General features: G+C 43.0%; 1 protein-coding gene across 1 annotated transcript; it reads left to right on the plus strand.

Annotated features, from left to right (window-relative positions):
• Positions 1 to 8,220: 8,220 nt before the first annotated feature.
• On the plus strand, positions 8,221 to 13,799 carry IL22RA2 (interleukin 22 receptor subunit alpha 2). Its single transcript, XM_030023358.2, is given in 6 exon segments — positions 8,221 to 8,274; positions 8,276 to 8,351; positions 9,258 to 9,408; positions 10,224 to 10,402; positions 11,678 to 11,847; positions 12,275 to 13,799. Coding segments are annotated over 6 exon segments (771 nt in total). The 5' UTR covers positions 8,221 to 8,235; the 3' UTR covers positions 12,431 to 13,799.
• The last annotated feature ends 9,704 nt before the right edge of the window (positions 13,800 to 23,503 follow it).

Raw genomic sequence — 23,503 nt, forward strand, 5'->3', positions numbered from 1 at the left:
TTAATACACTTTCTCTTTTCTCTAAAAGGATGCAATCATTGGGCTAGGTGGGACCTCCAGGGGTCTATGGTTCATTCTTCTCCCCAGTCTCATGCTTTAACCCCAGCTGGCGACTAAGCACCACACAGTCGCTCACTCACTCCTTCCCCCTCCCCTGGTAGGATGGGAAGGAGAATTGGAAAAAAAAGTAAAACTTGTGGGTTGAGATAAGTTTAGTAACTAAAATAAAATACAATAATAATTGTAATGAAAAGGAAGATAGCAAAAAGAGGGAGAAGTAAAATCCAAGAAAAGGTAAGTGATGCACAATGCAATTGCTCACCACCTGCTGACTGATGCTCAGCCAGTCCCCAAGCAGCAATCTGCCCCTCTCGGCCAACTCCCCCCCAGTTTACATACTGAGCATGATGTTCTATGGTATGGAACATCCCTTTGGCTAGTTCGGGTCAGCTATCCTGGCCATGGTCCCTCCCAGCTTCTTGTGCACCTGCTTGCTGGCAGAGCATGGGAAACTGAAAAATCTGTAACTTGGGATAAGCGCTACTTAGTGCAACCAAAAAAATCAGTGTGTTACCAACATTATTCTCACACTAAATCTAAAACATAGCACTGTACCAGCTACTAGGAAGAAAATTAATTCTATCCCAGCTGAAACCAGGACACCCAGAACTGCATCATTTCTCCTGTGCATTTGTTTAAAGACTCCATGACCCCATCAGGCAATTTATTCTAGGAGTTCTTTACCCCTAGAAAGTATTTTCTAACATTTAATGCAAGTCTTCCTGACTTTAGAAACTTAATTATCAACAATGAGCCTGCTGAACATAGTTTGGTTCTTGTCTGAAATTTGTAACTAAACTACTTGTAGCTACTGTAAATTTTAAATGTTTTTATATTGAATTTAAAAAAAATCTCAGAAGATAAATGTGTGTGATTGCCTTTTCTTACTGTTAGCTTTTGTTCTGAAGACTAAATCTGCTTTTGAAGCTTGCTCAGTTCATGTTACGTATGTACTGTATGCTTGAGCATTATTGAAAATGAAGAGAAAACACTGTGGGACATAAGTATAGCATTCATGTTTGTGTAATTATTTGTAGCCAGTTACCGTATTCTGCTTACCAGATGTATTAGCATGTAGAATTCGTTTTAAACTAAGGTCATTTCTCATTTGTGGAGATACCCTTTGGGTGAAATACCACTCACTCCAGGCAGCTCTGGAAGTCTGACTTTGAGGACATGATTTACATCCCTTTGTTTTGAACAAGGTCTCTCTCCGGTACAGATGTGAGGTGGTGCCTTTGCTGTACTCCAGTAGTTGGTCTTGGAGAGGGATGAGGGCTGACACGCAGGAGCTCTTTGATCCACTGATTCTGGCTACATCATCAGCTTTGCAGTTTCTTTTTTGCCCTTTGGTGCTATTGATGCAGCCTGCAATAACTTCACTCTGGTTCTGTTGCTTGAGCCTGGGGACTCTCCTTATGTTCTATTTAAAAATCATGGACAAGGATTGAATGGTCACGCCATTTGAATGGATTAATTGCTACAGAGCAAGGAAAGCTGAGCTTCCCTGAAACTCCTACTGATTACGTTACTTGAAGTTTAAATGATCACAGAAGTCTTATATGATGTTTACTTCTTAATAATGAGCATGTGCATTCTTATATGTATCTTGGAAATCAACTATTTGTCTTCAAGTGTCATGCTAGTTTACCCAAAAAAATGTAGGCTACTGTTAGAAGAATTTTGGTTTCACTTGTCTGTCAAATCTAGAATGTGAAATTTAAAAACATTTTCTACTCCTGATCAATAAGTTTACTCCTTCCAAGTAACTTCTTAAGATTATGAGTAGGGCTGATTCCAGTAAGAGCAGTCATACCTTAAGAATTCAGATTCTCTTAGAAATGGCTGTGCAGATTGAGCAGAGTCAGAACAAATGGGAAAACTTGAATTTATAGCATGTCTGCATTAATTACTATATTTAAATTTGTAACAGAGACTCTGTGAGTTTTAGTAATAGATTAGGTTTTTGATTAACCCATTATGAATTACTTACAGTCAAACCAATTTTCTTTCCTGAATTTTTGGGGTTATCTCATTTGAACACACCTCTCACCCCCACGTTTTCTAACTTGCCCATTTGTGTAATCGGATAATGGCAGGGTAGCTGATCAGGCTGAAACCTAATTTTTCATTTATTTGGGGGCAAAGAAGTTTTATTTTCTGCTGTCCAGCCACAGCTTAAAAGAGGAAATGCATTACATGCAGAGGAAATGATGAGCAGGCAAACAAGGTGGTTCTGCCAGCCAGCTCACTGTGTTCTGCAGAATTAATCCTGCAATTGTCAAATATTTGCAATGTGTGCAGTAGGGCAGTAAGCAATGTCAAGTCCGATCCGGCTTTTTCCTGCACTGACATCTCTTGAGTAGCGCAGACTCAGAAAGGTTGCTTAAACAACTTATGCCCCTTCAAAAATACCTTTCCACAAAGAGTATATAGAATCTTTTCAGACTGAAAATACAGAGTGAAAAGAATAAAAATCTAATACACTGTATTTTCTTTGTGGGTATGACTGTTTTGTGTTAACATTTTGGGGGTTTGAGTGTTTGGGGGGGGGTTCTTTGCAAGTTAATAGCAGCTTGGTTAATTGTAGGAAGGGTGGAGGGCATGCACAGTCCCACCGTGGAAGACGGGAACTGTATGTAGCGGTATGTGCATTCTGCTACCAGATTTGGTAGAGCTGAGGCCTGTGACAACAGCCACAATTTCAACCTGCTGCAGATGTGATTAAATGTGAGATAAATTATAACAGGTAAGGAGGGGTTGCAAAAGCTTGCCTGAATGGCTAGAGGGTGGTGCCGGGAGGCAAAGAGGCAGGGAGCTCCTTTGCCATTCCTCAGTCCCTTCTTCCATGTGGGTTCATCCCAGGAATCAGTCTGGCCTTATATCAGGCATTAGTATAGTACCTGCTTCCCCCCCTGCCAAATCTGAATAGAAATTGGAACAAAACGCTGGGTGATCAATTACTAAGAATTACTTTATCAACTGCTTCCAGGTTGTGCAGCAAAACTAGCAATTTTATTTGAGATACACCAAATTTTATTTCCTGTAAGAAAAAGAATATGGAACAAAGCTTTTTGGCAAATAAAGTATCACAGGGTGATCTAAATTTTCTGGTTAAATGGTCATGTTGCAGTAAACTCGAAACTAACACCTCTGAGAAGTGTGAAAACCAGTTATGCTGAGTGTAGAGCATTCTGTCCTGAAAAGCTGAGCACGCTGATGCCTGAACGCCAGGAGACTGTATCCACACATATCTGAGGCATTGTATTTAAAAAAAAGCTCATAAAATTACAGTATGTTTACAGATTCAATAGTAACTTAGAGATGGTGGTGGTGAAGATTGTTGTTAGAACAGATTCCTCTTCTAGAGTTTGCACTCATTGGATGATACAGAGATGATCTTGAGAATTTGAAAGACAACCGCAGAACTGAGCCACAAACTTCCACTTGCAGAAGAGGTGAGTAAAAGGCAGTTTCTCTTTTTTGGTTCTTTTTTCCCTTGGCCAGGGCAACCTTGGAGCTTGTATCTTTCTGGGTTTTATTGCCCCAAGTAGCTACCAGAAGCGTTTGCTCCTTCTGCAGCCCAAGCCTTGATTACAACTGTGGAGGCAGGCATCCCAGTTCCTTCCATCTCTTCCCCCAGTGCATGGCTGCCAAACTTTCGCCCTTCTCGTGCAGCGTGGTAAGTCAGCCCAGCACAGTCTGTGGTCTGGACGGGGCTTCGGTGATCAGTCACAGAGACTTCCAACCACCACCTACGATAAAATGAATGCAGCGTCATATCCTACCCACATTGGTAGTATTTCAGGCATTGCCTCAGCTGCTTCTGGTGGCGGTGTGTCGGAGAGAGCGAGCATCGGCACTGCCAGTCTTCGAGCCTTCCTTTCTTTGCTTTAGTAGGTGGACCAAGAAAGCATGAGCAATGTTTGTGTTGTACCTCTCCAGGCTTCTCTGTGGTTTCTGTTGTCTAAGTGATCACCTGGCACCTTTTCTATACTATTAAGATTACCTAAGCAAAACCAATGAACAATGGAATATTAATTCCACGTGTCTGTAAGCTGGTGGGGTTTAGTCTGTAGATGATTTGGTGAGGCACCCACAACCTAAAGAAAAGCAAGTCTTTTCTCAGTGGGCTTAAACAAGCTACAGCACTCCTTAGCAGTAGGGAAAAAAAAAAAAATCCTACAGCTTTGCAAATGAGAAAAACCGACAATTTTAAGGAAACTTGTCATTTAAATAAAAGGCTTTGAGCTGTTTTGAGGTTTCGTATTATCTACAGTTCCTAAAGAACGTTAGTGTTGGTTACTAAATTTCTGGTGCAATTCAATGTGTGTCTTGCACATCGTTAAATAAATATTGTATGTGCAAATAATCACTTGCTACACAGTGAGCCTTCAGCAGATCTTCATCTTTAATATGTTCAAATGTCTCACTATCGAGGTGCAGCTACAGCATTGGAAATTGCTAACCGTAATCTTTAAAATGTTGACCCGAGCCCTTTAACAGTGAGTGTTGAACAGTTCATACCTGTGGGCAGGAAGCAGCGAAGGCACGCACTGTGCAGTGAAAGTCAGCCTTGCTTCCTCAGAAACTTATCTGTAGAGAACCTGTGTGATGCAATGCCTCTTCCCTGAAGGGCAGGGGAAAAAAAGTCCCAAAAGTCCCTCCTGCCTGACTGAGGGGGGTTTCTTTTCTTTTTTCTCTTGTGTGTGTGTGTGTGTATAGTGATTCATTTTCCCATTCCCCACTGAGCTGGTGCAGGGCTGCCCTGCTGCACATGGCATGCCAGAGGGGGCTGAGGGAGCCGGGTCCCTTCAGCTGGGAGAGGCAGTGGCTTGGGGGGGGAGGATCTAACTGCAGTTGCCAACTATATAAGTATTTGCAGAAAAGACAGACTTCTCTCCAAGGCCCCCAGTCAAAACACAAAAAGCAGCTGTCATAAGTTGCAGCTGGGGAATCCCACTTAGATATATGGGGGGAAAACGTGCACTGAAAGTGGTTAAGTGTGGGTTAGAACTGCCATTAGCCCTGCTCTGAGCATTAGGGTGGACTGGATGATCTCCAGAGCCCCCTCCCAAGACAGGTTTTTCTGTGAGTCCATGCTGGCTGCTTACAAGACTGAAAATTACAGCTCCAATTGCGAATAGTCTGCAGGTCCAGAATAATCTGAACCACTCATTTTTTATAGTCGGTTCGTGTGAAATGCCGCATGTGAGAGACTCGCCTGGCCTCTGCCAGTTACTGGAAGTATTCTCTGTATGCTTTGGGAGTTTCTCCCCTTCCTTCATCTTCCCACACCCTCACCCAGGCATGTAAACAAAACCCACCCTCACATCCACTAGAAATATCAGAGACTCACATCTGAAAAGCCAAAGGTGGTGCTGCAGAAGCAGTTCCAGGGTTAAATTTTCTCCTCTTATGGATGGGAAACAACTCATTCAAGGGAAAAAGAAAAAACCAAACCCAACAAGTCAGATTGGATAAGTCAGGTAGCTTCCAGCAAGCATATACTTGACTTTCACCTCTGTGTAGCAATATCCAGTCCTCAAGAGAAAGAAATCTGTTTACCCAGCATTCAGATAGGTTTTTATTCCAGGAATGGAAAAAATCCTCATGCCCATGGTTCTATGTTGGTTCACAGAAATGTCAGTACTGCTGCTTCACAAAGGTTTGGATTAAAAAGATGCTTCAGTGTAAGCTAGGATCAACTAGTAGCGTAACTACCTATGTGAACTCTGCTGGGGAAAAGTAATATATTTTCATTTTCCATTTCTTCATAAAGTATGGCTCAGAGTATTCTTAAACAATATTGTTTTTTAAAAGTTCTCATTTGTATTTTAAATAGCATTGCAGTGCACATCATCCTATAGTGTTCCTCAATTGTTTACACTTTTAAGCATACTATACATGTATTCTATGAAACTCAAGATGTGTATGTATGTACATGTCTCTGTGTGTGTAGCTGGTACTTGTTTGACTGTAGCTATTTTTATCACACAAAGCACTGAAGAAGCATGGCTGAAGTTGGTAAGTTGGACAACGTTATGGATACTGATAACCTGGGGATTACCAGCAGCTGTTTCAGTAATCACAAAAATTATGTGAAGAGTTACCGATTACTTCAGAGTGCCAAGCCCAATTGCAGATAAAGCGCTGTCAGGGTGCAGCATGCAGGTAAACCCTGAGTTTTTCCATGGGCTAGGTGTGGCATAGCAGCCTTTTCTGAGTGAAACCCATGGGCGCCGGGCAGGCTGGCCCTCAGCTCTGCGTTCGTAGGAGGAACCGCCATCAAAAGCAATTTTGGCAAAGCTCCATGCTTCAGCTCCCGGCAATGGGCCGTTCCGCAGGGTACGGGAAGGTGCGTTGGTATAATTCAAGTAAGCAAATACACAACCTGTGACTAAACTTTGATGACATTTCAGTCTGGTTTATAGAAGTTCCCTATTCCTGCACTTGAGCTCATATAACATGATGAAATACTAATTGCATTTGGTGTGGGGAAATACTTAAAGGTCATTCAATTTTGAAAATGTGTTTGGGAAATGGATAGATAACAAATTCCCAGCCGGTGATGGCAGGGTGGTCTTTCTGCCTTCTATCTCCATTTCGTTTGGGTTTTTTTTTTCTGCATTTCTTCTCATTTCTTTAATTCCCTTAACTGGATTAACTAGTTAATTATTCAAAGCTACACATCTAGCATTTTAATATATCTGCTGCAGGTTCAGTGCTTGGATAATGAGGTGGAGGTGATCGGCTGAACTGATAGCCTGTGCCCATGAATCTGACTGAGGCCACCTTCTTGAGTAGATGTTGTTCAGTTTGCTGAGTGTGACCGGTTGCCTTTAAATTAAAAAATACCTTCATTTGAACCAGAACTTGCACTTTTTTGACCTGACAGGTGTTTTGCTTCCACCTTTTCCCAAGGTAAAGAAGATTGTTAGGCAAATTTTTGTTTCTGCAGACAGGTAGTTTTCACGTCCATTATTTCTTTGGTGGGCGTTGTTATGTAGTGCTGTGCTGTCATACAAAATTTGCATTTTCTCTTCCAGCTTGTCAATGCAAGCTTGCAAAAGGAGAATGCATCCTAACTTTTGCCCAGCTGCGCTGGTGAAGTACATGTGAACGTCAGCACCGGGGAGCTTTCGGGAAGGGAAGAGTGAGGGGCAAAGCTGGGCAGGAGGGCCAGCAGGCTCCCAGCTGCCTCCAGTGGCACCACATTCGCCACCAGCGACGGACTCAGCTGAGCTTCGCATACATCCCAGGAGCACAAAACCTGGCTCCCACCAGGCAGGCACACACATGGCGTTAAAGTATTTACAAACATGCAGAGAGATCGCTTTCGCCGGGGACCCCCAGCATCCCTAGCGCTGGGGTCAGGCTCGCAGGGATGCACTTATTGGAAAGGCAGGATTTGGAAGACAGCAGCAACAAACACCAATGTTTGTGCATACAGCATCGTGGCACACTCACACCGGTCGGGCCATATGACTCCTGGCAGTCTGAAAGTCCACCGCAGAGTGGCACTTTGGCCCGATGGGCTGGGGTCACCTCCCTGTTCCCTGCCCAGAGGCTGGCAGTGCTGCAGCTGCCCCAGCCTCTCAGCATCTCTCCAGCAGCCAGCGTGATGCGGATGCGCTGCCCAGCAGCACGGCTGGCAGCGATTTCACGGCCCCTTGTTCCTCTGATGATGTATTCCTAGATGAGATCCTGCCACAAACACACCTGCAAACTCTGACAGCTTGCATTCGACCCGAAGACAGGTCACCAAATCAGATGACATCCCATGGGTAGGTCTTTTACATGTTTGCAGCAAAATTTCTTGTGTTCTTCAGTTCTAAGTGACTAGTGAGCTGAAAAACAAACAAACAAATAAAAATCTTAGCATGGCAAGCAAGCAAGCTTGTGTGACAAATTCACGGGATAAAGCAGTACTGCCAGACACCATTTGGGAATTAGTGCCTTAAAAAAAAGAACCTTTTTCATGCTGGTTTGCTTCATAATTAGTTCCAAACTTCAGAGTGACCACAGCTGCCAAGTAAGAACAATTGCTTATGATTAATTTAGAGCAACTCATATGTTTTCAGCTAAATTAAACCAAAGCCAAACCGGGGATTTTGGAAGCTGCTGAAAGTAAGGGGAACTCTGGAGTGTTTAACAACTACTTCCTTGTAAGACATGCCCAAGAGGAAGAGAAATGCTCTTCAGTCATGGAGCCGCTCTCCTAAGCATGAGGGGGCTACTGCTTTCCTCCCTCTGCTTACTGATGCACCTGCTTCAGGATGAGATAACTAGTAAGTAAAGGCATTCTGCTCTTTTCCTGGGGGCGGGGGGTGGGCACTGGGTCTGTTATTGAATCTCTGGATGAGTCAAGAAATCTCTGGATCTTTTGGTAGGTTTCAGAAGTCCAGTCAATTCCAAATTAGTCTGTTATTTTGTCTTTCAAGGTTCTGAAATGCAGATAAAACAAGCATGTTGCCCATTGAGTTTATTCATGGCTGTATTACCAGTTTCAGTTCAACTAGTGCAAGTCTTAACCTGACTCTCTGATATGCCAGGGGTAAAGCTGCAGTCATCTGGGTCACGAAACCTAGAAAAATGTTAGGATTTGTGTGCTTCAGAGAGGTTATTAACTGATTCTGCCATCAGTAACTATCACAGTTTGAAAACAGATTATCTTGAAAATTGTCAGTCAGCTTTTTCCAGTAATGCAGATCAGAAAAGCAGTGAATCTCATGTTATTTTTTATTAGGCAAGAGCTGATAAACACAGCTGGGACAACAGTTAAAACAGCTATAATCTCTGCATGTTAAAGCTGAGATGTGGAGGAAAGAGCACTCAACTTTAACTACCGATGGGGCTGCTTACTGCAGGCTTTGTGAATTGATCTGAAGAGTTTGTTTCCTGCGGTGTTCATCAGGCATCTTTCACAGCAGTAAACTCACTAAGGAAAAAAAAAAACCAAACCACAACCAAACCACATAAAAGTGTTCCTTTCATAATATTAAATGTGTTTATTCTGTAACTGCTAATTCTAGTCACTGTGACTTGGAAAGTTTTGAACATGAGATCCATGAAAGTTAATTTGCCTGCAGTCTGCTAGTCATGAAACCAAATGAGCTGTAGCAATACTCCCCCATTTCGATACGGAGGAGTGTCTCTGACAAACACGTTATGTTTCCATTCTTTATTATTTGCAGCAATTTTAGTTTTGGAAAACCAAGACCTGCAAGATTCAATTAAGCCGCAGAAGGTAGAGTTTCGTTCGTTAAACTTCAACAGCACTTTGCATTGGCAGCCTGGGAGGGCCAGAGAGGCAAGAGACACAGTCTACTTTGTGCAGTATAAAGTGTAAGTACCAGGGGAACTCCAGTCTCCCATCTGCTTGGCACATCAAAGGGATTTCTCAGGTGACACGGAATATTCTCCCCATAGCTGGGGAACAGCCACGTCCTGCTCAGCTGCCAGCTCTCCGTTGTTGCTGCACTTAGCAATAGCCCATAAGGTGCAGCTGAACAGCCCGAGGCAGGCAGGGAACAAGCACTTCCAGCAATGCGCTCTGCACCCTCATTGCACCATAGAGTTGCAGAAAAATGTACTTTGCAGGGGACCTCTGGAGGTCACCAGGTCCAACTGCCTGCCTGAAGCAGGTCTACCTAGGTCAGGTACTTCTGCAATAGGACATTTAATGTATTTTGGTGGCCCACCTTCCCCACGACAGTGCCATAGGGTGCCTCACATGCCAAACTGGAGGCAGCACTAGAGGCTGGTCCTCAGAGGAGGTACGCTCCTGACCCTGGCACACCTGATGAGCACCTGAAATCACTATTGCCTTTGAGAAATTAGCTGGTAGAAGCCAGCATTCTGCCTGTCATTGAACACAGTGGCTAAGCCAAAGCTCTCCTGCCTCTCCCAAGGGGCAAGTATGTGGTGGCTTCCTACAGGGCTGGTGACCCATTTCTCTGCTTTAGGCTTCTTTCAGAAAAGACAGAAACCTGTAGCTCCCAAATGCCCATGAAATCAATCTTCCCTGTCATCAAATTGAAGGGAGTTAAATTCCACGGCAGAACACTTGTCACTACTGCCGAGTTAAAACAGGTTAAAAATCTGTACAGACCCAGCTGCCGATAGCTAAAGCTTACATCCTTCCTCCTCTTTCTTCATAGGTATGGGCAGAGCACGTGGCAAAACAAAGACGACTGCTGGGGGATTCAAAACCATGTCTGTGACCTGACGACTGAGACCTCTGACATCCAAGAGCCTTACTACGGCAGAGTGAAAGCCGTGTCAGCTGGCGTCTATTCCGACTGGAGCCTCAGCTGCAGATTCACTCCCTGGCGAGAAAGTAAGTGCAAACATATGGGTCTCTCTGAGAAAGGAATTGGATTTTCTGTGGCATGGAATACATCATTTCTGCTCACAATTTGCAAACATGAGTAATCCTTTTCTAGCCACAAAGCTGTACCGACAGAAGTTGTGAGTCAATAGCTCTCAGGTGAAGGGTTGTGATAAAATAATTTTCCCCACGCTTGAAAGCCAACCAATTATGGATAAGCAGCCACTTATCAATAATTAGGAGATCAGAAGTTCCCGGCTCCCTCTAACTCAACCTCTTCCTCAAGGCATGGAACTACACAAATTGTTTTCAGCTGTTTTCGGAGCTGCTGGAAGGACTGAACACAACGTGGAAAAGAAGGAAATGTTCTCTGCTTGGGGGGAAAAGGGAGAAGAGAGCTGAGAACTGTGTGGCCACCATTCTTCTCACTTTTATGTGTTTTCCTGGCTGCAGTGTATTTAGAAAGGACATGAGCAAAGCTTTTAGTTAGTACAGTCATCATAATGCCATAGTATGTTAGAAATTGGAGGACTGTCAAAACACTGAACAGTACCAGTGTACCTACCAGTAAGTTTCCCATGAATTAATCAGTTTTTGCTCACTGGTCAATGCCAAATTGAATTGTGAATGTCAGTGCAGGTCACTTCACAGCCCTGAAGTGCAAACTACCTTAAGCCTCTTGTACAGATGAAACCACAAGCTTTGACATAAAGCAGTACCTTGCAGCAGCAACAGCCCATCTTGCCACGCGCCACCTCCTCCTCCTGGAGAGACGCATGGGGCAGCTGCTGTCCTGTCTCCCCACATCTCGGGGGCTGCACGCACAGATATGCAGGCACTGTCTTGAACCCTTAGCTGTGTTTAACCAAGCAGATTGCAAAAAAATTTGAAAGTAATGATTGAAGCTGTGTCCCTGGCATAACAGAAATGGTTCAAATAGCTGTTTTATGCAGTCCAAACATATGGGGGTGGAAAAAAAACTTAGGGCAAAGAATCCAAAACATTTTGCTTGATTAGCCTGCAGTCAGCAACATGCAGCTCTGCGAGATTTCAAAAAGTTTGGCTCAAAAACAGATTTACAAACACAGGAAATGTCACCCCCAAAATGACCCAAGTAATAACACGAAGAAGTAAGGATTTACAAAGTGGCACTTTAAAAGTAAATACAGCATAATATATTGTTGGTAACAAGAACATTAAATTGTTGAATGGATTCAAACTGCATTCTGTGAAACATTATTAATAAACTACAATTGTGTTTACAGCTTTGGTTTTTTTCCTTAGCTATGATAGGACCTCCGACCGTAATTGTGATTCATAGCAACAAATCCATAATACTAAAGCTCCAGGCTCCACGTTCTCCTTATAAAAGGAAGAGAGGCAGCAAGATACCAATGACAAATTATTATGATCTGCTATACCAAGTCTTCATAATTAACAACTTGCTAGACGAGGTAAATGCATATTCAAAGATGAACATTTACCATTGAAAGGCCAGGAAAGTATGGGCACACTATTCTTGTTTTACAGTTGAAGTTGTCTTCTGGGATTGTGAGGGTATCAATGACTGGGTAAGTATTTGAAAACAAAGTAGGCCTATTTTTCAGGAATCAAATTTGAATTGAGTTGTAATACCTCCCTTTATTCTTTCCCATCAACTTAGTATTTCATACACTAAGGCCTAGATAAAAGAAAAAAAGGACAGGAGGGGAATTTTGGAGGGAATTTTCTTTTAAAATCATAAATAAATTATTGATGTTGTTGACTTTGTGCAAGTCCACGCACTGCTCTGCATCCTCTGTTCTTATCAAACTTTAGTCACAGACACACTTGCTAGGGCAATGTGCTTGACTGGCTGTTTTTATTCCACTCTGTCTGAAGCAACACAGAGTCCCGGTGTATGAAGGAAAAGACAAGGTTATTAAAATAGAAAATTTGAGGCCCGGACTGAGCTACTGCGTCGTGGCTAAAACGTACGTGCCAATGCTGGACCGCAGCAGTGCCTACAGCAGCAGGCAATGCACTGTGCTGCAGTGACAGGGCTGGCGCCTCTGAGGCAGGTAAGTCACCAGCTGAAATTGGAGATGACTCTGGAAGTCAAGAACTATCCCCTCACCAAAGGCAGATACTCTCCAAAAGGAGAAAAAAAGTGGCATAAAAACCACCATCCCATATGACAATATTAGCCAGAGTTCTTATATCATCTCAGCTAGTTTCACACCAGGTAGGAATGATATGGCTAAGGAGATTAGAGGAATGGTGTGGATAGTTATTTGTATGCTGGCACAGTCCTCAGAAACATCTCCCTCTTCCCTTTCTTTATGCAGTTATACATAGTATTGCTTTCATCAGTTTTTATCACTGTCAAGTAATAATTAACTAGGAAAATGAGTGATCTCCAACATTATTAACATGCAATTCTGCTGCAAGCTCTGCAATTCTGTTCAGGGATTTATGTGATGTATTTAATTCAAATGGGCCTGTCCTTTTCATGGCCATTCTTCAGGTGTAATGTGTTTAGAAATAAATCAGTTATCAAATTTCATGAGTTTCCATGGGCCAAAATGCAAGAGTTAGCTCAATTAGCTGGTCTGAAAAATCTGTTTGTTTACTTACCTCAATCATTAGACTACCTTCACATATCATGTGCCCAGCAGGGAGATTTACTATCATCCTGCCTTGCAGGTACCAAGGCACAGAGTGTACAAAGACCTACGCCAAAGCTGATTTCTGTGTTGTTGGCCTTAGTAAGCTCAGATTTGGGCCCTTTCTAGGGGTAGCAGGGGAAAACTGGAAAAGCATCATTGTTTGAACCTGTGCGTCTGTTCTCAGATTGGTACCCTAGCTACGAAAAATTTTCTTTCTTCTGCTTCATAATATGATGCATAACACTGGTCTCTCATGAAACTTGGTCAGCAGGTTTGGGCTAAGGAAGGAGTCAGTTTCTAGGTGATTTTCCTGCATTTTTCCTTGCTTTCCCAGTACTGTGAAAGGCTGGAAGCTCAGGTTGGAGCTGGACTGCTGAACAACCTGCAGAGGTACAGGAGGGATGCAGGCAAATGGCATGTGTTGCATTTTCAGTTAAATTGAATACCATCCACCTTAAACACGCAGTCCAGTGGCAATTCTCTTTCTCTTCCCAGTTACAGGAATAATGGTGGAAGATGCATCCTATCAGCTCAGATCCAGCTGTAAATCAACATCTGTGGTCTATGTCTGGAATACATACTTGGATACTTTTTAAATTAACCTTTGCTGCATTCAATGATTTGGTTCATCATAATCATTTTATGCTACACAAAGGCCAAGGATGCTTTGTATGTCCTATATTACAATTTAAAATGGTATATATTTGCATTTAGAAAGGAAATAGCCATGTACTGTAATAAAAAAAAGAAGGCAAAAGCACTTGTGAAAATATCCTTAAGATTGTTTCTAGGGGTGTTCTATTTTAAACCTTGGAATTAAAATACAATTTATAAAATAGAAGTTTGAGATATTTTATTTCTTCTACAACAAAAGTTGCAACAGAAGATGAAAAAAGTGTCCTTTCTTTAAAATAAGAACTGTATAGCCCAGGAGCATGGAGTCCCACACTCACAATGTCTTCATAGTGTCCTCAACATAACGTTTCTGATAGTGAAACAAGTATGTGATTAGGCAGGAACTCATTTAAACTGAAACAGAAAAGATGCTTGCTTTCAGTCAGTGACAGACAGTTAAATGAAGAAGACCTCTATTTCAACCATTTCACAGTAAACGATGAATGGATGCTGACTCTAACCTGTGACTTCTAATGATTTTAATCCTACAAGTCTTCATCTCGTAAGTGAAAAGATTTCCTGGGTGAGGTCTGGGTAGATATCCACTAAGCCACCCCAGGATGGAGAGATGAAGTGGCTTTTCCACATCTGCAAGGTCTGTAACTAATGAGAATCTTAATACTTAACTGCATTCTGTTATTGCAACTTAAATGAGAGGAGGTAAGAGTGTGCCAGACACAAGAAGGCAAAGCAAGCCCTGGGAAAAAAATGAAGCTCCCTGCTATATAATCACTATCCATTTTTCCCTTAATTCACATACACAAAGGTGGATTGGTTCAGTTTAAGTAACAGACCTTGAGTTCACTTAAGCCACATCCAAAGCATTTTTCACAGTCTGTCACTAACACCTGACCTGGAGGCAGCACTGCTGAGCGCAGCATCAGGATGCTGGCAGTAGGCGTCTGGGAGGAGGCTGTGCTTAAGTGAATGCTTGTCTCTCTCGCCTTCACCAAGATGAAAAAGAGCATTACATAATAAATATTTTCACCATCTGATTCTAACACATGGTATATTTGAATGGCTAGATTTGCACGTGTCTAGCTGCATCCACATATCTAGTCCATAAAACAACACTTCCCTTTTTGCTCTTCTTCCATTTCTTCCACTTGTTTTCCCCCACCCCTAACGCACAATTTCTTAATTTAGGTGAGTTTCTTTGGGACTTATTAAATCTCTGTATAGTACCTAGTGCCATGACAAGTCTCAGATCAGCATTGCCCTGCCACCCCTCTTGCGCTGGGCAGAACACCAATAAAACCATCCAGGCAAACAATTAAGAAATAGCCTTGTCTTATAGTTCAGCAGTGGTGACTTCATCTGCAGCCTGAAAACAGTATCTGCAGTAATTCAAGCTCTTTCTCAAATTCACTTCTTTCCTTAAGGCAACTCACGTTGCCGTTGTTACACAAAGATAAAGCTTTATTAAGGTAACAGCTACTAACCCTAGTCAGGAAACAGACTCCAAAAATGCTGGATACTGTACCTATGTCAGATGCAGTGGATGAAACTGTTTAGGGCTCTCAAATCTTAAAGAAGACATTAAAAAACAGAAGCAGCAGAGCCACAGGGGTGCCTGAAGTGTTCAGACCTGGCTAGAAACACAGCCATGCTATGGATCTATGGAAACATTGGAAACCTGGAAGTTTTTCAATTTAATAAAATTATACCAAATGTGCAGCACTTATACTGGGAAAAACAATAAAAGGTCTGAAGAAGTCTTGCACTGTTAGGTTTGCTAACCACGTTTCACTTCCTCAGCAACCACGCAGGCTTACAGAAAGCAGTGCAAGAGTTGCAGGAAAAACAACCCACTACTTCCATTCTGATGGTACCAGGATTTATTATTGCCAACCTCATGATGTTCTGCAAAAGCTAATTTTCTCTTTCCATTTGAAATGCAAATTTCCTTTCAGCTCTGCTCTGACATGTAATTTTACTGGGGAAGGGTTTGGTAAAACGACTGGTGCTGTATTTTTTCTCCACAATCAGCGGTAGTGGCACGTTCCCGAGACATGCTCCACTGGGCTCACAGGATGGGGCTCCTGCAGGGAGAGGTACTTTGCTGTAGTGCATACCAGTTGGGTGATCTGCATCCACAGCTTCTAGATAGTGTTGGTAATGCTGTAGTTTTTAAAAACAACTTTGCTGGTGCCTTAGCCTGTATGCTGCACCGCTGTTTAGATCTCCATGAGGGAGGGGGGGAATGGAGGAACAGCTCTGCCAGGCTCTAAACTACAGCTGGGGCTTCCTTGCAGTTTGGAAATACCTGGAAAAGTGAACTCTGGCCCTCCTTCCCCTTCCTCCTTGTGGACACAAAGAGACCATCTGCTGTGGTTTAACCCCAACCAGCAACTAAGCACCACACAGACGCTCGCTCACTCCACCCCCCCCAGAGGGATGGGGGAGAGAATTGGAAAAGTAAAACTCATCGGTTGAGATAAGAGTAGTTTAATAAAACATAAAAGAAGAAACTAATAATGATAATGATGGTAATAAAATTACAATAATAATAATAGAAGGATTGGAATATACAAGTGATACACAATGCAATTGCTCACCACCTGCCGACCGATGCCCAGTTAGTTCCCGAGCGGTGATCCCCCCAGCCCCACTCCCCCCAGTTTATATACTGGACATGACATCGCATGGTATGGAATAGCCCTTTGGGCAGTTTGGGTCAGATGTCCTGGCTGCGTCCCCTCCCAAGTTCTTGTGCCCCTCCAGCCTTCTTGCTGGCTGGGCATCAGAAGCTGAAGAATCCTTGACTTTAGACTAAACGTTACTTAGCAACAACCGAAAACATCGGTGTGTTGTCAACATTCTTCTCATACTGAACTCAAAACATAGCACTGTACCAGCTACTAGGGAGACAATTAACTCTATCCCAGCCGAAGCCAGGACAGCATCTGCTGTGTGTCCACCTCTCCAGAGCTGCCTGGGGTGGCACATGGCTCCACGGTGGTTAGCACGCATGCACACCACTCACTGCAGGACGCCTTTACATTGTCAATTCGACTCTTTCCGGCCGTAAGTTTGCAAGGCCCAGCTGAAAACACCCTTGTCTTGGTTTTTTAGTTACTTACAGAGCATTTTCTAACAATGTGCCAAATGCCAGCTTCTTTTTTGGGAAAGAGAAAAAAATGCTGGTTTCTAGGGCTACGACATTGGGTGGGGAAGACTAAGCAGTGTAACAAAAGCAGGACTTGTGCAACCTATTCCGTAAGGCCTCGGCTGCCGCGTCACCGGGGGATGGCTGCAGTCATGAGCACAGCCTGTCACAGTGGCCTCGTCTGGCCAAGTCCTCGCGTCGCAGCTGAGGGTCCCGCCAATGAGAAAGAGATATTATGTCTTTTAGAGTTTGCAGTTACTGATCTTCCTGTGAAGTGGAGCCCATCCCACAAGGGCCTACCCTTCTTTCTTTCATGACGGTGGCTGAACATTATCTTATCTTTGGGATGGAGTAAGAGCTTATCTCCCACTGTAAATGGCTTTAACTTTCTGTTTCACCAGCACTCAGAAGAGCAGTACCCAGGTACCAGAAATTCAAGAACAGGGCTCCGGAAAAGCTGATAGAGCAACAGCAATGGACCAGATGCTTCAGCCTTATAAATTAGGAGAAGATTATGCATAGCCAGCTGTACCATATAAATGCCCAGTTTTATATGATGCCATGATCCTCAGTGTTTATCATATGGTCTAGCATCTGGCCAGTCCTGTTCATACCTCCCATATATCTGTTCTAATCAGATATGGACTTGGGGTTTATTTACTTGATCTCAGCTAAGAACAGCTCTTGTGGCCCAGGGGTGGGGTGCTGTTGTGAAATGACTTTGGCTTTTGCCACAGATCTATCAGATGTTCTCAAGTATGATGAACTGCAGGGAATTAATCATAAATAGGTGCTTTTTCTGTGGATTTTCTATGGATTTCATTGGTTGCTACAATGATCAAAGACATTAGTCTGTAAAATCTGTCTGATAAGAAAAAAAAGAAGAAAGAAGAAAATAAAACCCAAACTCCTGAGAGTTAGTTTGCCACAAAGGACACAAGACACAAAACCAGGCTACTTCTTCAGAGAAGCAGAGGGAAAGAAATGACACCAGTGTTCATCATCAGGGAAGTTACGGTTTCCTTTGCAACTTGCTTTCAGAATCTTTTATAAAGTTTATGAAGTGCTTCCAAGGAAAAAAAACGCTTGAAAATTTAGTTCCCCAAAAGATGAAATTACTGGCTGTGTTACTGCAAGTCTTACATGTTGAGTCCACTGAAGGCCCAGCTCAAGCAGTCATTGCTGCCAGAATTTTGGCTTGAGATGGGGAAAAATGGGAAGCTCTGACGCTTACAAGGAAAGTTCAAAAAGGGAATTCCTGAAACGGCTCCGTCATCTGAGGTAAGTACTGAAGACCACTAACAACTTTAATTTTTTTAATGTTGTGCTCTTTTCTAAGGCAGTGGGGACTCAACACTGACACCTAAAATACCTTCAATACTGACAAAATGCAGCCCAATAGTATCACATTCTGAGGACCAGGCTCTTCAGAGATGTCCTTACTTTTGAACACAAGAATAGGGTGACAATGAAAAGCCATTGTACTAATTGCTGAACCTGCAAAAGAGCAATTGGAAATTTGTCATTAAATTAATTTCTTTCAGGCAATGTCATTCTAGCACAGCACAGCCTTTTTTTTTTTTTTTTTTTTTAAAAAAAAATCATATAAATCATACTGATTTCCAAGAAACAGCCATAAGTTCTTGCTTTTCATTTTGTAATGACAGATGAGCAAGTATTTTTTAACATTGCTTGTTATGGGACACTGGGTTTTTTTAAGAGCTGGCAAGCACATGATTGTTATAGGATTGGGCTAAGCTCTTATTTCTGAGCTAAATTCTTCTTATAATTTTTTATATTGGAAAGAATAAAGCTCCTAGAGATATCAGTAAGAACAAAAACAACAGAGTTGATTCTGTTAAATGAAACTTAAACGCTTTCAGAGTCCATGAAGTCACTAATTGTGCCCCAAGTGGAATGAGAATCAGGGAGACAAACCTCGGGAAAAAACAGCTGGAAAAGGCTGATATAAGCTGTGAAGAATTAGAAGGGGTCTGCAGAGCAGCAGGGTGACCAATACAAGGATAGAAGACAAAGTATGCACAGAGAGTGGCTGGGAAGCAAAGAGCCTGCAGCATCAGAGCAGAAATGTGTATTTCAACAATCTTACAAAATAGGAGCAAAGTGATTTGGCCAGCAACACAGTATAGCTGCTGGCACAGACACTAAGTAGTTTCTGCCTTGGAAAAGGACTGCTAAATATATATGGAGCACAACTATTTTATACATGCCCATAGCCAAGGAGAGGATATACCTATAAGGGCACAAGGTTTATATATTCTGCTCAGAGAGGCCATTTCAACTATTTCAGCAGCAATCTTAGAAGCCAACAGCCACTACCAAGAGAAATTCAAAAGCTGGACAGAGAAATTTATCAGTGGAAGAAGCAGCACCAATTACTGGAAAGGCTTATTCATTGCAACTGTTCAAGAAACAAGCATAGACACACAGTGGGACTCGATCACCTCAACACAGGTGCGTAGTGCCATTTAATATACCTCTGAGTTTCCAGAATATTTGTACATGGTTGGCAGGTGCAGCAAGAGATCTGCAGGAGACCTACACCTCCCTGGGGTGGCAGCTGAAGCCATGAGGGGACATCCCACAGACATGCACTAGACATTTACGCTTGGGTGACTGAAGCTCTACCCCAGTCACTGAAATGCTACAGTAATGTACTAATGGGATAGTTAGCAGCTATAAACTGGACCCTGAAGTCATATTTATAGGATTCATAGGGTTACACTAAGAAATCTGAAGAGAAAATCTGGTTATGGGGATGGAACACAGATGAGAAAATCTTGGTGTGTACATTGGAGTTGCAGGGTTTCTTGGGTGCCTTCACCTTTGTAATAATGCCAAAGGCCTTCCCTTTGCATTTGAATGATTACTTTTACATTTGAATGATCTTGTGGAAAATGGAGTATGAAGAATGAAACTCTGAAAAGTGAATGTGAAGAGACTGCAGAAATTGAATGAGATGCCAGTTTGGTCCTGCTTTATTGCAGGTTCATTCTGAATACCTTCTTGAAGCTGATTCTCTCACCTGCTGAAATATTGCTCCACTCCAATAAATACCCCCCAAAATCATGCCAAAAGTACAGAAAAGGATTAAATAAGTTAAAACTTTTCAGCTGCACAACAAGATGTATTTGTATAATGCCATCCCTGAGAGCACAAGGCCACCATCTCTTGCCAAGTTGTTCCTTAATGGTGTTGGCCACAAAAACGTATATTTCTAGAAAGAACAGGAAACACAACGACATAAAGCATAATGTACTTTGAGTCCTCAAATTTTGAAACAAAAGAGGCAGGGATCAAGCAGAAACAATAGGAAGGGCTGAGCAGGACGTCCCCAAGACTAGGAATTCCAACTCGGAGACATAGGGAGATCTATTATTGTATATTGTATATTATTGTATATGTTCCACGCATGCAACTCCTTGCTCTGCAGGCTGTGCTACCACCATGAAAAAGAAGCAAAGAGCCATAAACAAGGGAGAGCTACTGCACCTGTGTAAACCTTTAGCGTGTGCAGACACAGTACTTGTGGTACGCTGGAGTAAAGCTGGCAAAAATGGCTTAGACTGGGAAAGGTTTTTTTTTTCCTAATTTTTATACCAGCTGTATATTAAAGACAGCTGAAAGCCCCAACTCATATCACCAGCAGCCATCTAAAGGAACATGATGTTGTTCTTTTTACCATGACTGACCAGTACAGCAAAACCCATCCTGCTACTTCCAGATGAAGTAGCGAATGTAACATTTTAGAGCTAGGCCATCAACATGATCAAAGGAAAGAGCTGTGCATCAGTGAACCCAAGACCTGGTGAGCTGTGTCCGGAAACATGACCTCTCAAGGTCCAATGATAGTCAGTCATGTTACGGGGTAAGGTGGGGAAATGAACCAAACAAGGGATGGCAAACTGAATAGCAGAGAAGCTTCAGCTGGTTTTCAATAAGACCCCGCACTGCATGTGAATAGAATCAATGAAAACACTTCCAGACAAATGTTTCTAATGAAAAAATGGAATTTTACTGAAAGAAAAAAACATTTACTGTTATGGGTGGCGACGACAAATTATACGCCAGCCTGTGGACAGTCCAATCAAAATTTATTGAAGCAAGCAGCAAACAGGCAAAACAGCGCTGGGCGGCCGGGGAGTCTCTGCTCTACCAACAGGCGCGCGCCCAACCCCTTTAGAGTCCCCTTTTTATAGCCCTTGGCTGCCGGGCTAAAACCCCGAGTCCCAGCCCACGTGGCCTTGTCTAGTGTCTTCTGCGATTGCGCGCCTTGTTGCTAAGGGGGTCGTGGGATGAAAGTTGTAGTCTTCTTCTGTGTTTCTTGTCGTTTAGAGCATGCGCACCTCAAAATACTTCCCCATTAGGCACTGAAAGTCGCGCCATCCCGCTCACCCAGCAGGACCCTACAGTTACAAAGTTTCCAACTGCACCTGTTTGCAGGAGCTAACGCTGCCTTGCAAAAGCGAACACACTGTGCAAGGCTTACAAAACCGGTTTGATTAACAAATACATAAGATGAATTAATACATAAGATGAATTTATCACACTTACTGAAATATCTTTCATAACATTATGTTTTTCAAGTGAAAAAAGAAAAATTTCTTTGTGACAAAAACCCCACGTCCTTCATTTTCTAGGCTGTAGGATTTCTAATCCCAAGTCTAAATTTCCTGGAGTAGGACAGTGTGCTGGTTTTGGCTGGGATACAGTTAATTTTCTTCACAGTAGCTAGTATAGGGCTATGCTTTGGATTTCTGCTGGAAACAGTGTTGGTAATGCCGAGATGTTTTCGGTACTGCTGAGCAGCGCTTACACAGAGCCAAGGGCTTTTCTGCCTCTCACCCCACCCCACCAGCGAGGAGGCTGGGGGGGCACAAGAAGCTGGGAGGGGACACAGCTGGGACAGCTGACCCCAACTGACCCAAGGGATATTCCATGCCATGTGAGGTCATGCTCAGCATATACAGCTGGGGGAAGAAGAAGAAAGGGGGGATGTTCGGAGTGATGGCGTTTGTTTTCCAAAGTCACCATTATGTGTGATGGAGCCCTGCTTTCCTGGAGATGGCTGAACACCTGCCTGCCCATGGGAAGTGCTGAATGAATCCCTTGTCTTGCTTTGCTTGCGTGCATGACTTTTGCTCTACCTATTAAACTGTCTTTATCTCAGCTCACAAGTTTTCTCACTTTTACTCTTCCATTTCTCTCCCCCATCCCACCAGGGGGGAATGAGTGAGCGGCTTTGTGGTGCCTAGTTGCTGGCTGGGGTTAAACCACGACAGAGAGGAATGGAAATTTTTCCTTGACAGCTCTGATTAGTCTTTATCTAACACATCAAGTCAGAGCTCATACTGCAAGCAGTAACCTTTGGGAATGCTTTCAGAGAGGTGCTATTTCTGTGAAAGCAGAACGATTCAATAACCCTTCCTGGAATACAGAATACACCCGTGACCTGAGGCAGGAGGAAGGAAAAAGGACATTGCTCTGCACAGCCTTCAATCCTAAGAGGAACGCTCACATCAGAAGTTGAGGTTGCTCCAATCACCCTCTGCTTCTTATTAATGACACCCCTGTGATTTCACTAATGGAGACTGGCCTATCAGCATTACATTGACATAAAACCAAAGAATCTCCCCCACCTGGGGTCAGGCCTCTTCTCTGCTGCAGGGGCTCTGCTCCTGCTCACTTCGTGCAAGTTTCACAAATTATACCTCGCAACACCTCATTTCCTTGCTGCACTGGCTAGAAAAGAAGAAAAAAGCATAAACAATGCCCAAGAAACTTCTGCTGTGTAATCACAGGGGTCCAGGCAGCTTACTGAGGTTTACATGTAGCAAACTGAGTATTAACTCACCACTCTGCATTTCATTTTATCTGGTGAATAATGCAGAACAGGGTGTACCTCCATAAACAAGCAAGATTAAAATCATCTTTTTAGTATTTACAATCCAAATGCCACTGCTAGTATTTCTAATGAATTTCAAGACTTGACCAAGATGAAGAGTGAAGTCAGACCAGGCAGTGGGCCAAACGAAGGGACTGGAAGTCGTTAAATCCATATCCCTAGGGCAACCTACAAGCAGGCACAACAGAACACAGAAACTAGCTGCTTGTATTAATGAATATACTATATTAATAGTGATAGTTCTTAAGTAGAAAAGGTTTTGAGACACTTATCAAGGCCCTCTGCAGATTATGTTCCTACCAGCCTTGAAGCATTTTGATTAGCTGGGGAACAACATGGACAAGCTCACTGACAGAAGGTCAGCCAGTCCAGTGAGTGCAAGTCCTAGGCCATCCTTGGGGTATGGAGAACACAGAATTCCCTGGAGCTATTTACAGTTTCTTAATGGCCAAGTAGCAAAAAAAGAGTGAGAGGTTCACTCTTCCCTCTTGGCCATCTTGCATTCGCTGTCATTACTCAGGGGGCTGCGTACTTAACCCTCGTGAGCAATTTACTCATGTGGCAAGAACAGCTTCTAGGTAAGGACTGAGCAGGTACTAGTCAGTGGTACTGGATGTAATGGGTGTGGATGACTGTAAGTCTGGGGTGGTATTGCAGCTATTGCAGAGAGGCTGTGGAGCACAACTGGGGACAGACTGTTCACTTGCTATAGGCTGTGCCAAAATCTGAACCAGCTTTCACAACCCGATGGC

Source organism: Aquila chrysaetos, chromosome 8 (assembly GCF_900496995.4).
Source record: "Aquila chrysaetos chrysaetos chromosome 8, bAquChr1.4, whole genome shotgun sequence".
Lineage (NCBI taxonomy): Eukaryota > Metazoa > Chordata > Aves > Accipitriformes > Accipitridae > Aquila > Aquila chrysaetos.